The sequence below is a fragment of the Aspergillus multicolor genome, assembly GCF_047715735.1.
Source record: "Aspergillus multicolor strain CBS 133.54 unplaced genomic scaffold BDW74scaffold_3, whole genome shotgun sequence".
NCBI lineage: Eukaryota > Fungi > Ascomycota > Eurotiomycetes > Eurotiales > Aspergillaceae > Aspergillus > Aspergillus multicolor.
In genome coordinates, this window is record NW_027395954.1 from 1,537,689 (window position 1) to 1,550,300 (window position 12,612).

Sequence of the window (12,612 nt, forward strand, 5' to 3'; positions counted from 1 at the left end):
CTCGCGAATGTTGCTGGTGGATTCTCAGCTCCACCATGCCCCGATTCTCCCGGTTTGACTAACCTCCCCTCCTCTCTTGCCCTTGTCCTCGCCCATGTAAAATGCCGTTGTATGATTGTATTCTCTGTGGAACACAATGACTCGCGGTCATGATATCCCCGAGGTACCACGGTCTGAACCGATCTTCTTCTCGCCGACTCAAGAAATCCCTTCGTCTCCGCCCTCAATAGCGTCCGATGCTGGCTTACGCCGCAAGCCCAAGAAGCCTCCTCCAGTCACGCCTCGTTCCTTTAGACGCTTTTTCACTCCTCGCTCGCTGCAGGATAGCGGTCTTGGAAATGCTGTTCGGACTAGTCGCCAGGCCCTAATGGCCCTAAGTTCCCCGGCAGTTAACCGCCTAGGCCCTGCCTTCACGAGGACATTGAAGGCTGCGATGAGCAAACCAGAAACTACAGATCTTCTGCGAACGCCGAGCAAGAAGCGGAAGCTGTCGTTTTCGTCCATTGGCTCTCCTCTCCAGTCATCGCCAATTCGCAAAGTTCGGGTACAGGGTTTGGTTGAAGATGACGAAGAGGTCGAGGTCCCTGTGAAAGACATTGACGTCGGTGCAATTCGGTCGAACCTAGATGCGCCCGCACCGGCCGTCAAACCTCCGCTCAAGGTCTCTCCCGTCGCCCCCGTTCGACGATCCAAGGCTTTGCAGACCTCGGGGGCATTGTTTATGCGCAGCGTCATGGGAACCCGAGCCAGCCGAGTAACCATGCGGGCAAATTCTGGCGTCGGTTCGTAACGTCTACCCCAGCTCTATATGTCATATTCTCACTCTGCTTTAGGCTGGCAAGACTTGACGTCAACCTTCTTTTCGCGACCTGATGATAGTCATGCTTGTACAAGTTCGTCAGGCGATCGTCTCGCCCTTCCATTTTGCACTGCAGCATGCAACAGTACGTCGAATTCTCATCTGTGCTCGAATTTCATTAACCAAGTGTGCAGCCAATACGCTTGTTGCTGTTGGCGATGAAGAGGGTGGCATCCGCCTGCTAGATTCCGCGAAAGACGATAAAGACGGGTTTTCGAGGGCATATCTCACATTCCGCCCGCATGCCAACGCTATCATGGACCTGGATTTTTCATCCGATGATATGCTGCTAGCTACGGCATCGGGAGACCAAACCGCCATTGTCATCGACATGGCCACTCAGAAGCCTGTGTATTGCCTGTCCAACCACGTGTCGTCCCTGAAGCAGGTAAAGTTCCAGCCGGCCGCCAACAATAAAGTTCTTGCTACGTGCAGCCGCGACGGGAATGTGAACATTTGGGACTTGCGCTGCAAGGGCTTCGAGAAACCCTCCCTGCAAGTTCAGTGCTCTCTTGAATCCGAATTTGAATTCGACCCTACCATATCCTCAAAAATGACCTACCCACAAGTTCTGAATACTGTTCACGGCGCCCATGCGTGGATGCCGCAAATAACTACTCCCGAAAAAGTCGAACCTCAGGTTGCCCGTTCCGATATCACGGTAACTTCACTTGCATTCCTCCCGCCTGGCCGCGAAAACCTTTTCGTGACCGCATCTGAAGCCAATGCCTGCGTGCGACTTTGGGATATGCGTACGGCACATAGCAATCGCCGTGGCCGCCCCGCTCTTCCTCTTTCGACCACTCGAGAGCCAGATAGCCATATCAAATACCGTAGGTTTGGCGTTACCTCCATGGCGCTGGGTGGCGACGGTTCACGACTATACTCTCTATGCCGGGACGGAACAGTATACGCCTATTCCACTTCCCACCTAGTCCTTGGCCATGCCCCTGAGCTCTCCTTGAACAATGACCGCCCACGACGTTCTGGCGGGTCTGACAAAGTCGGCCTCGGACCTTTATATGGGTTCCGTCACCCGCGTTTACGAGTTGCTTCGTTCTACGTCAAAATCGGTGTTCGCAGGGCTGCCGGTGACAAACCCGAGATGCTGGCGGTTGGCAGTGGCGAGCCTTGTCCTGTCATATTCCCTACGGACGAGAAGTTTTTCGACCCTTCAACTCAACGGCAGGCTGCTGAGCCTGACCAAACCCCGACAACACCATCAACTTCCACTCGATCTGGTTTGCGCCGCACCAACTCAAGCATAGGGCTGTCACAACGCCTGGAAGATATGATCCCGATCTACCAAACAGGCACACCTCTGATTGAAGGACACAAAAAAGAAGTATCCGCCGTATCGTGGACCGTTGATGGCGAACTAATCACCGTCAGCGACGATTACAGCGCTAGATGCTGGCGCGAGGGTTCTGAAGCAAGGAACCTACGCGCAGGTGGAGAAACCGAAGGCCGTAGGTGGCGATGCGGCTGGGCTGTTACGAAAGACTCTTATGAAGACGAAGACGAATGATTTTTGCGAATGCTTTTAACTACCCCATCATCTTGTGCTGGCTTGCATGTTTGGTTTTACGCGTTTTTCGGGTTTGTCCGGTGTCCATTGCAGGCATTTTATGGCGTTGCTGGCATACTCTTATTTCCACTTAGCGGGTGTTTGATTGTTATTTAGAGGTCTTGCACCCAATTATATTGATATCAGCAGCGACTTTGCATAGAACAGGGCGTCTGCATGCACAAAGGAATACACTTCTAATTATCAGACAAACATCATCCAAGATATATTTTTGCGCTATGCCAAACTAGCTTATGTTTTGGTCTGACGGTACATCTACAGGCATCAAGTTTCTGAAAGGGTCATATACAGGGTACTAGATCTTATTAAACTTTTTGTCTAAAAATCCGTACATACAGGAATAGAAAGATCCCACGTCCAAGAAAAAACGTTACTCTAGTGGTCGTGACCGTGTCCATCATCTTCCTTGCGTTCGGGATCCAGCTTGATCATGGTATCAATGCGCATAATGGCAATGCAAGCCTCGACAGCACTCTTGAGCTGCTTGAGCTTACCCATGCTGGGCTCCAGGACACCGGCCTTGAGGCAGTCGTGTACGCGGCCCTTGGCCAGATCGAGACCGTAGTTGCGGTATTCCTTCTTCTTGGCCACGGCCTTCTCTTTCTCATTGGCCTCGCCTTCCTGGACGCGCTGGGACACGGCGTGGCGCTTGCGGAGTTGTGCGACGAGCTCGGATGAGTCTTTTGCGGCGTTGACGGCGAGGGTCTTGGGAACGATAAGAAGGGACTGGGCGAACTCGCCAATGGCCAGTTGCTCACGAGAACCCTATGAACCTTGTTAGATTAGGTACCGAAGGATAGGGAATATGCTACATACCACTGTGACGGCGAATTCTTCAAGGTACATGTGAAGGGCTGTCTCGACAGCACCGCCTCCGGGAACGATACTACCACTCTCCAATGCTCGCTTGACAGCGCAGAGTGAGTCATGAACTGAACGCTCCATCTCATCTAAACTGAAATCGTTGGGTCCTCGCAGGATGATGGACGCTGAAGTGTGGACCTTGGTGCCCTTGACAAGGATACACTCATCATCGGATATCCGGTCCTGGACAACCTCATCTGCGTGGCCGAGGTAAGAGGCCTCGAATTTCTCATCTCCGTTCAGGTCGGAGAGTGTGCTGACCAGAGTAGCTCCGGTAGCCTTAGCAATGCGTCTTAAATCCTCCTTCTTGCATCGTCGAACGGCCATGGCACCCTTCTCAATAAAGAGCTTGAGAACCATGTCGTCGATACCTTTAGTGGTGAAGACAACGTTCGCCCCAGACTTGAGGATCTTCTCCACACGCTCAATGACAATGCCGGATTCTCTCTGGCGGATCTTTTCGAGCTGATCGGGATCGTCAACTGTGATCTGAACGCCAAGCTTCATTCTCTCCTTCTGCAGGTTCATATCGAGACAGGCAATCTTAGCGTCTGTTATCCGAGTCTTCATGGCCTGGGAAGCAACGGTGCAGTTAAGAGCATAGCCGTTGACAAGAACTGATTCTGTTCCACTCTTTCCGTGTGCCTTGAGCAGGTTGACTGCCTTGACTGGGTACTTGACTTCGTTCTTCTGGTTTGTGGTCTTAACCAACAGCATTGCATCGACGACCAGGTTCGCGAAGAAATCGGCATCGGCACCAATGATCTTGCTGGACATGGACGTCTTGGCAATGTTAATCAGACTTTCCTTGCCCAGATTGTCCACCTTGGTGGCGATGTTCTCATTCATATATTTCACGGCCTCCCGAAGCGCCAGCCTGTATCCGTTGATGATAGTTGTGGGGTGGATGCGGTTCTTTATCAATTCGTTTCCTCGTCGAAGGAGCTCTGCGGCAATGAGGACGACAGATGTGGTACCATCACCGACCTGTTCAAAATCAGCGCATGTACTTCGGTGCAGTCAAGCACGGATGGAGGGGTTAACGCACCTCCCTATCCTGTTGCTGGGCCAGATCCACAAGGATTTTGCCAGCAGGGTGCTCAATATCCAACAAACTCAGGATAGTGGCACCGTCGTTTGTAACCGTCACATCCTAGAATTTATCAGACACATATCCCAAGATCGCGGGGTCCGCAACAAGCATACACCGATATCGTCGACCATCATCTTGTCCAGGCCCGAGGGGCCGAACGAACTCTTGACCACATTTGCAATCGCCTGGGTCGCAAGAACTGTATTTTTGTCAGGGCCGAAAACAACAGAGTATAGTACAACGCATGTTTCGAATCGACGTACCGCACTGGTCTCGAACATCGGCACCGGTTATTTTCTGGCCTCCTAGGACTGTGTGGTTTGGTTAGTCGATCGTGGAGTGTGGTCATGGCATAATCTGCCATGGAGAGATAGAAGACTCACAGAGAGTGTCCGCGTTACGCGGAGCCTCGAAAATGCCTGCCATTTTTGTTCAAATACTGCGTGAGCGATTGTCTAAGCTCCGACAGCTGCTTTTCGGGGGGGTTGAATGGGCTGCGCTAAGCAAAAGTTCTGCCGGACGGGCGGTGACAATATTTCGATATCCCACTTGATCTCCCCCTCAGTGAGTCAACTCCCCCACGAGACCCCAGACTACTTTTGTTCTTGTCGGATTTCCGCTTCCAGGTCGATTTTCCAGGTCTCGATAAGGTCTTCATCAAAATGGCCAGCCAATCTCCCACCGACAACGCGGCTGCCCCTCAGGAACTGCCTGACCGCACCCAGAACCCCGCTGGAGAGGCTCCTCAGGGCGATGTCTCGAAGAACGCCGCAAAGAAGGCCGCCAAGCAAGCAGAGATGGCTGCTAAGAAGGCTGAGAAGGCCGCGAAGGTTGGAAAGTCCGACAAGGGCCAGAAGCCCGCTGGCAAGGGAGCGAAGCAGAACCCCGATAAGGCTTTGATTGGTATCGACGTGAGCAAGAACGTGGACTTCCCAGGCTGGTATCAGCAAGTCCTCACCAAAGGTGATATGCTCGACTACTACGATGTCTCCGGCTGTTACATTCTGAAGGTGAGTATTGGTGTGCTTTGTGTCTATCAAAGAATGTCTTTGTCTGATAACACGGCTAGCCTGCCTCGTACTCCATCTGGGAGGAGATCCAACAATGGTTCAACCAGCGCATCAAGAAGATCGGCGTCAAGAACTGTTCTTTCCCTCTGTTTGTCTCTGAGGATGTTTTGCAGAGAGAGAAGGACCACATCGAGGGCTTCGCTGCTGAGGTCGCTTGGGTGACTCACGCGTACGGCATAACCCTACCTCCTCTCCATTGATATATGCTGATGTTCTGTCGTCTTCAGTGGCTCTACCCCGCTCGAGAAGAAGATTGCCATCCGTCCCACGTCCGAGACTGTCATGTACCCCTACTACGCCAAGTGGATCCGGAGTCACCGAGACCTTCCCCTCAAGCTCAACCAGTGGAACTCGGTCGTTCGATGGGAGTTCAAGCACCCTCAGCCATTCCTCAGAACCCGAGAGTTCTTGTGGCAGGAAGGGCACACCGCGCACCTGACTCAGGAGGGTGCTCACGAGGAGGTCATGTACATTCTTGACCTTTACGAGCAAATCTACGAGGAACTCCTGGCTGTTCCTGTGGTGAAGGGACAGAAGACTGAGAAGGAGAAGTTCGCTGGTGGTCTCTACACCACCACTGTTGAAGGATACATCCCGGCTACTGGCCGCGGTATTCAGGGTGGTACCTCTCACGGTCTCGGCCAGAACTTCAGCAAAATGTTCGGTATTACCGTGGAGGACCCATCAGCGAAGGGTGACGAGAAGAAGCCTCCTCTCCATGTCTGGCAGAACTCGTGGGGTCTGTCCACCCGTACCCTAGGTGTCATGGTCATGATCCACAGTGACGACAACGGCTTGGTTCTTCCTCCCCGTGTTGCTGAGACCCAGGTCGTCGTTGTCCCTGTCGGTATCACTGCTAAGCTCACTGATGAAGACCGCGCCAAGCTCTACGGCGAAGTCGACAAGCTTGTCGAGACTCTTACTGAAGCTGGTGTCCGCGCCATCAGCGACAAGCGTGAAGGATATTCCCCTGGCTGGAAGTTCAACGAGTGGGAACTCCGTGGTGTTCCTCTGCGCATCGAGTTTGGCCCTGGCGAGTCCGCGGGTAACTTCGTCTCCACTGCCCGTCGCGACATCCCAGGCAAGGATGGCAAGGGCTCCATTCCTATCCCCGAACTCTCCACCGCTGTCCCCGCTCTCCTGGAAACCATCCAGAAGGACATGTTCAAGCGCGCCGACGACCAGTACCGCACCCACCGCAAGCTTATCACCAACTGGGACGACTTCACCCCCGCTCTCAACGACAAGAACATCTGTATCATCCCCCACTGTCTCACTGAGGAGTGTGAGGACCAGATTAAGGACATGAGCGCCCGCAAGGCCGAGGAGGACTCCGGTGAAGCCCAAGACTCTCGTGCTCCGTCCATGGGTGCCAAGTCCCTTTGCATTCCCTTCGACCAGCCCGAGGGCATCGTTCCCGGCGAGACAAAGTGCACTAACCCTAAGTGTACTCGACTTGCCGAGAAGTGGTGCATGTTCGGCCGTAAGTTTTACCTCGCCCCTACCTATCGACAATCCAAAGACCTGAATACTAATTGCAATCTATCTACAGGTTCCTACTGAGCTAAGCACTACTCGAATACCAGCGATAATCCAGTGCACCCTGCGCTGGATCCTGGTAAAACATCCTCACCCCTGCCCTTGTGGGCGGCTGGGTCTCCACGAATGACTTTTACGACTCTAACGTCACGTCACCTTATCGCCGTTTTGAGCATAGCATAGCACTGCTTTGCTTTTAGTCCGGTAAACATAAATCTTTGTTCTCTTTCCAACCTTTCTTCCGGGGGCGTAGAAAAAGTGTCTATGTATGTAGCAAGCCATGTAGTTAGGCGCGGGGGAGATAGCAAGGGGCGCAGTTGCAGTGATTGATTACTTGTTTGCACGATTGATACCTAAAGCAATTGGAATCGCGTTGTATTGCCTTGCGTTGCATACTACCTATGTTCTCATCTTGTTCCTTCGACGACTTGCGTATATCACTCGAGTTGCTTATCAACCCAAAGGATGTCCACCATCATCTGAAAACTGATATAAACTACTGGTAAATAAAATAGCATTATCGTTTATCTTTCCTTTATTTTTTCGTGATCAGTAAACATATCTTTTTCCCTTTGGCTCTTGAAGCTTATCCGGAAGTGGCAGATATATATTTTCACGGCATCGATTCAAAACGACATGGTTTTTGTTATCAAGGTACCTAACTCCCCAAGCCCTAACGACCTACAACACCTAACAGGGAGAAACAATCAGCGAATAACACTCGTGGACCTAGTAGTTCGTACATTGTCGAAAATAGCCTACAGATAAAATCCGTACTAACCCTAACTGACGCCAAAGACACCGCCCCAGAACGTATGCAAAGAGAGACAGACAAAACAGACGTGATAACATACTCGGTTAGATCCTGAAGAAGTGCGATGTTTTAGTAAGGAGGATAGGAAAAAGAAAGAGAGAACGCTCCATGCTTGTATTGATGATGTTGGCAAAGGAAGGAATTAGCCGCTTTTGACTAGATGGGTATGCAGTAGGTAGGTTCAGAGCTAGTAGGATTGAGACTAGCTAGTTGGGAGGAGGTCGTGCCAGGCACAGAGTATATAGTAGATAAATGTGTAAGGAAAGATCTTAAAGAGAGAGATGTAATCTAATGGGGTGCAGTGCAAGGTGTGACAAGGCCTCATGCCTTGCAGGGGTCGTATAGTTGTCGTATGCGGTCAGCGAGTTTTAATAAGACGCCACCGACTGGCCACTGTTCGTACGGGTTTTCGCAAATGAGTTTCGCAGATTCACGCTGCGGCTTGATATTTTCGGCCAGTTCATTAACCTGTAGGCGTTGCGTGGTGTGGTGTTCTCCGCGGTATAAGTAATGTTGTTTCCGTCGACTCCATGGATCCTGACCTGTGGAATGCTGCTGACGCTGGGAAGGTGAATGATATCCGAATCGCTGTCGGAGTTGGTAAAGCTCCTTGGGCTATCGCTAGTGGGTGTAGTCTGAGCGCGCATGTAGAGGACCGAGGGGGTCGTATTGGAGCTAGGGTGGCCTCCGGGGCTCACGCTCACGGTGCTTATCCTGCTCTGGTTGACATCCGCCGAGTTTTCGGACCGGAGAATGAGGTCCATGTATGTGACCGGTTCCTGTGGTGGAGGATTGTGATGCTGAGGGATTAAGGTCTCGAAGAAGCCTGGCGAGGGTGGTGGGGCATCAGTGTGCCGTCGTCGATCGGGGACATCAAGTTCTCGACGAGCAGGGTTTGAAGGATCGCTTGTCGCAATGCTTTTCCGTGTTTCCGAGTCACGCCGGGGCCTGATGAAGGAGCTCTTGCGGCGTCGCCTCTGGCCCTCTCTGAGAGCGATTGGCTTGGGTGGAGTGGCGCTCTCGTCGAACGAGTCTTGAGACGGCGAAGGCGTAAATGGAGGCCCTTGTTCGGGAATGGGGACCCTTTGAAAGGCTTCGTGGGAGTTGATTTCGCGGACAATGGCTTCCTGAAGAGTTTCGAATGTTGGGTGCGGTGTTATTTCTTGAGTGGAGGTGTATGCTTTGCGGAACATATCCATAATCTCGGCAACTCTCTTATTCGAGCTTGGCAATGGGGATGGCGTCGGGGTTGCAACTGGTAGGGGACTGTTCATAACCTCTGCAATACTAGGGTTGTTTTCGGTATCAACGGGGCTGGGCGTTGGGGGTTGGATGGCCTTGTGCGTGATCTTTTTCGATTTTCCTCGCGTGGCCAGTTCGGTGTTGATGGAGAGATCCAGGATGTTCTTCTTGGATCCTGATCGCGTATCCAATGAAGGCCTCCGATTACCTGACAACCGCGGACTTGGGGTAGATGACTCTTGCTGCCTCTTTTTGACAGGTGTGGTAGTGGGTAGAGTTGGGCTATCCGGTAGCGGCCGGTTAGTCCAAGAGTCTCCCTGCTTGTGAGCCGGAGGTACACCCAAGTATTGGGAGATGCCATCTTCCGAAGTAGGAGTAAGTTCAGATAGGGTTGGAGCAGATCTCTGCGCTCGAAGAAGACCTTCCTCGGCTGAATCTGATCCATTTGCGTCGGCAACTACCTGATCCCGGATTGATTTAGGGATAGAGTATAGTGCTTCTTGTGAGATAGAATTGATAAGCTGACTCTCCTTGGATCTGAAGCGAGCACGCCCTCTCGCACCGTCTCTCTGTCGGTTGTCGTCTAGCTGATAAGATTGACTAGTTCTGAGCTGACAAGCAGTGGGGAATCTTGTATTCTGAGCCATGTTCCGATCCGCCACATCCTCCTGATACAGGGCTGAGACGATGCGGGTGTAAGGTCTGCGCTTCAGTGCTTCTCGTCGGAGGAATGGCACCATATTGCGTTCAGCAACGTCCTCATTGTAGGGAGTAATCGGAGACACTGTGCTAGAGGACTGCATATGGTACCGATGGGAGGAGAAAAGAGCCTCGAGAAGGTCGACATGACGCGGGTTCTTGTTCGTCCGACGGCTCGATGACCGAGAGAGCGGAGGTTGCAAAGGAGGCACAGGCCGTGCTTTCAATTGATCATGCAGCACCTCGAATTGCCTTTCGATTGTTTGAAAGTGTTCATTCTCGCTCAGTGTGGAGGACGGCACCGAGGGGGCTCGGGCTCGGCCCCGCGAGCTCTGTAATGGAGAGTCTCTGTCCGCCGAACTCGGGGTAGATGGGGCTTTCTCCGCATGGAAAAAACGTCTCAAAGCAACCATCTTGGCCAAAGTGCAGTGGTTTTGTAAAGGAGGAGGGGCTGGCGATTGAGCTCAGGGTCGTGAAAACGAGTGTCGAGAGAGCGATTGAAACAGAACAGCAATTGACAGAGGGTGGGACGATTCGTAATGAGTGAATTAGTGCGTCATAGTAAAAGCAAGCGAGCAAAATAATGGCGAGGCCGAGTCATAGCATGTCGTACCTCAAGGAGGCTGTTGGAGGCGCAGAAGATGTAGATGCAAAGCAAACGCTGGAGGAGCACAAAGAAGTTGAAGAGAGGCCATGCAAGAGGAGAACCAGAGAAAAGAAAAACGGAAGAGGAAGGCCAAGCAAGACGAGGAACCAGAATGCGCGTGCAGTTGGAAGAGCCAGGAACGAGGCTATGGGGTTTGCAGATCACGCGAAATCATCCTCGATCAGGGGAGGCTAGAGACGAACTAACCGTGATCCAGCTCCACGGATGGGGCGACTATTATTATTATCACATCACACAAATAAAATTACTTAATCTTTGGCCCGATGAAGTTGGAGATTTTGACGAGGCATTGACGCATTTCTGGTGTCTACCTGCATGCAGCCGCTATATAGATGCCCACTCTGATAAGGCTGGACAGTTGCTGAACGGACTGAGCAGCTCGTGGACGCGGAGAATAAGGAAAGCTGGGTAACATGGGTAACGTGCGAACAACGTCAGGGTGGCCCTTGGCGGCGTTTACTCGGGCAGTGACAGGCTGACAGCAAGCCCAGGCACGCCGCCCGGAATTTGGATCGGCAGGCCCCTTCCTGATTCGTCGGTGTTGGGTGGTCTGGGCTCAGGAACTCCCGTCGACGAACTGCAGCTAAAAAGGTCTGCTCCGTACGGACGGCGGGAAAGAGAAACGAAAGCCGAGGATCCCATTTCTCAGAAAAAGCAACAAACAAAGGAGTGCGAGAAAGCCCAATATTTCATGTCACGGAGGACATCCTCGATGGGGTCGATCGTCGCTTGAAACCGCATTTCCTGTCTGGTACCTGTCTCTAACGGCTTCCCCTTGTGGTCCATCGCCGATGTTTCGTACTTCGTGTACACCAGCCGTTATGCTTCATACTCAAGCCCGGCCAAGGGCTACTCAATGCCGAGTCCGAATCCAGGCACGGACTCAAGCCAAGTCTCACAGATTAAAGCAACTTCAAGACATCCCCGCTCCGCCCCATCTTCAAATGGCGCTAGCTTTTAAGCTCGCTCATCCATCCAGAACTGAAACACCGAGCCAGATCTTGATCCAAATCGTATCGCTTTAGCTTACGCCTGCATACGCGCCCAATTTGAAGGCCGATCGATGAGATCTATCGGATTTCCAAAAGCTCAAAAGATGGCTGCTTGCCCCTCGCGTTTATACCGACAACATGCAGGATCGCTTGCTCAAATCATAAATCTCGATTTATGAGAAGTATGTGATGTATCATTTCAGCACCGTGCTCTAAACCGCCCGCGAGGGCTCACCCACGTAGTGCTCGCCAGGTTTATTCCAAATGACAAAAAATCCATCGCGGCGGCACCCATTCTTGAACTGAAAGCGTGCTCTTCCTTCGTAGCGCTCAAGCCAGGAGCCAGGACACTAAACGGTACGATGATGCATCCCAAAAGCTGTTACGCGTCTAGAATGTCATACCCTAGACAGGCCGATCAAAAATCCTTGCACATGCTCATTGCAGCCCGCTGGTCGATGAGGACACCCGGCTCAGGCCGAGACATGAAGGCGGGATGGGAATGGGCCAAATGGCCAAGGGCAAGCGTTGGTGGACTTTTGCGCATCGACATGTCTTTGTTTCCCCCGGCCTGGGGGGTTACGGAGTATTGAGATGAGCGCGAATCGTGCAACAGAAAATAGTTTAGGCTTGGATTTCACCAAATATATCTTGGTATGGATCCGCAAATCCTTTCCGAAAAAGGGGGATCTATTCGCCGTTTAACGAAACTCCTGGGCCGGGCCCCTGAGACTAACAATCAATAGTCGCCGGAAGATAAACCGTTGATGCGACTTTGACAGCTGGCAGCAGCATTGACACTTTGATGGATATGAAAAATGGAGCCTTTTTGTCAAGCAAGTCTACTCTAAAGTACTTTATACGGGCGATGGCATCAGCAATCAGACGCGATCAAGACGGCCTCGGAATCGAGAGGGAACAAGCGGCAGTTTCAGCCCTCGGCCCTGCCTGCGAGCTTTGGATTCTAGGCCTCAGAAGGCTTAGACTGCTGATCATATGTCATGTCTTTCCTGACTCGTGCTTAGCAAATCGTGAACCGTTCATTCGCTCAGCCTCAGAGGTACAAAGTCCGGCTCGAGACAAAGACACAAGCCTAAACTAACCCACCCCCTCAAGAGCCAAGCTGCCATCCATCACCAATTAGGTTACCAACGCGATAGGGACGCCGTTGCTCCCGTTGGTTGG

The 12,612-nt window shown here is 52.1% G+C and overlaps 4 protein-coding genes across 4 annotated transcripts; 2 read left to right on the forward strand and 2 right to left on the reverse strand.

Annotated features, from left to right (window-relative positions):
* The first annotated feature begins 23 nt into the window (after positions 1-23).
* Positions 24-2,810, forward strand: BDW74DRAFT_146317 (uncharacterized protein). Its single transcript, XM_073723323.1, has 3 exons — positions 24-782; positions 834-944; positions 994-2,810. The coding sequence occupies exons 1-3, from the start codon at positions 137-139 to the stop codon at positions 2,385-2,387; spliced, it is 2,151 nt and encodes a 716-aa protein (XP_073588012.1). The 5' UTR covers positions 24-136; the 3' UTR covers positions 2,388-2,810.
* Positions 2,737-4,864, reverse strand: BDW74DRAFT_79642 (chaperonin-containing T-complex alpha subunit TCP1). The gene is made up of 6 exons (XM_073733756.1): positions 4,788-4,864; positions 4,668-4,715; positions 4,518-4,603; positions 4,360-4,464; positions 3,264-4,298; positions 2,737-3,212 (listed from the first exon to the last, which is right to left on the reverse strand). The coding sequence occupies exons 1-6, from the start codon at positions 4,828-4,830 to the stop codon at positions 2,823-2,825; spliced, it is 1,707 nt and encodes a 568-aa protein (XP_073588013.1). The 5' UTR covers positions 4,831-4,864; the 3' UTR covers positions 2,737-2,822.
* Positions 4,865-4,914: 50 nt separating this feature from the next.
* BDW74DRAFT_146319 (proline--tRNA ligase) lies at positions 4,915-7,539 on the forward strand. Its single transcript, XM_073723324.1, has 4 exons — positions 4,915-5,414; positions 5,474-5,643; positions 5,702-6,957; positions 7,027-7,539. Exons 1-4 carry the CDS (start codon positions 5,067-5,069, stop codon positions 7,035-7,037), a joined length of 1,785 nt encoding a protein of 594 aa, XP_073588014.1. The 5' UTR covers positions 4,915-5,066; the 3' UTR covers positions 7,038-7,539.
* Positions 7,540-7,625: 86 nt separating this feature from the next.
* Positions 7,626-10,581, reverse strand: BDW74DRAFT_146320 (uncharacterized protein). The gene has a single exon (XM_073723325.1). The coding sequence runs from the start codon at positions 10,179-10,181 to the stop codon at positions 8,196-8,198; it is 1,986 nt and encodes a 661-aa protein (XP_073588015.1). The 5' UTR covers positions 10,182-10,581; the 3' UTR covers positions 7,626-8,195.
* Positions 10,582-12,612: the final 2,031 nt, after the last annotated feature.

Excerpts from the sequence above, each read along its gene's own strand:
- BDW74DRAFT_146320 (XM_073723325.1), bottom strand. The coding sequence starts at position 10,181 with ATGGTTGCTTTGAGACGTTTTTTCCATGCGGAGAAAGCCCCATCTACC.
- BDW74DRAFT_79642 (XM_073733756.1), bottom strand. The coding sequence starts at position 4,830 with ATGGCAGGCATTTTCGAGGCTCCGCGTAACGCGGACACTCTCT. Across the intron at positions 4,716-4,787 it reads GCGTAACGCGGACACTCTCT|TCCTAGGAGGCCAGAAAATA; the intron begins GTGAGTCTTCTA and ends CAAACCACACAG. Across the intron at positions 3,213-3,263 it reads AAGAATTCGCCGTCACAGTG|GGTTCTCGTGAGCAACTGGC; the intron begins GTATGTAGCATA and ends CAAGGTTCATAG.
- BDW74DRAFT_146317 (XM_073723323.1), top strand. The coding sequence starts at position 137 with ATGACTCGCGGTCATGATATCCCCGAGGTACCACGGTCTGAACCGATC. Across the intron at positions 783-833 it reads GCGGGCAAATTCTGGCGTCG|GCTGGCAAGACTTGACGTCA; the intron begins GTTCGTAACGTC and ends ACTCTGCTTTAG. Across the intron at positions 945-993 it reads TTGCACTGCAGCATGCAACA|CCAATACGCTTGTTGCTGTT; the intron begins GTACGTCGAATT and ends CCAAGTGTGCAG.
- BDW74DRAFT_146319 (XM_073723324.1), top strand. The coding sequence starts at position 5,067 with ATGGCCAGCCAATCTCCCACCGACAACGCGGCTGCCCCTCAGGAACTG. Across the intron at positions 5,415-5,473 it reads CCGGCTGTTACATTCTGAAG|CCTGCCTCGTACTCCATCTG; the intron begins GTGAGTATTGGT and ends TAACACGGCTAG. Across the intron at positions 5,644-5,701 it reads GTCGCTTGGGTGACTCACGC|TGGCTCTACCCCGCTCGAGA; the intron begins GTACGGCATAAC and ends TGTCGTCTTCAG.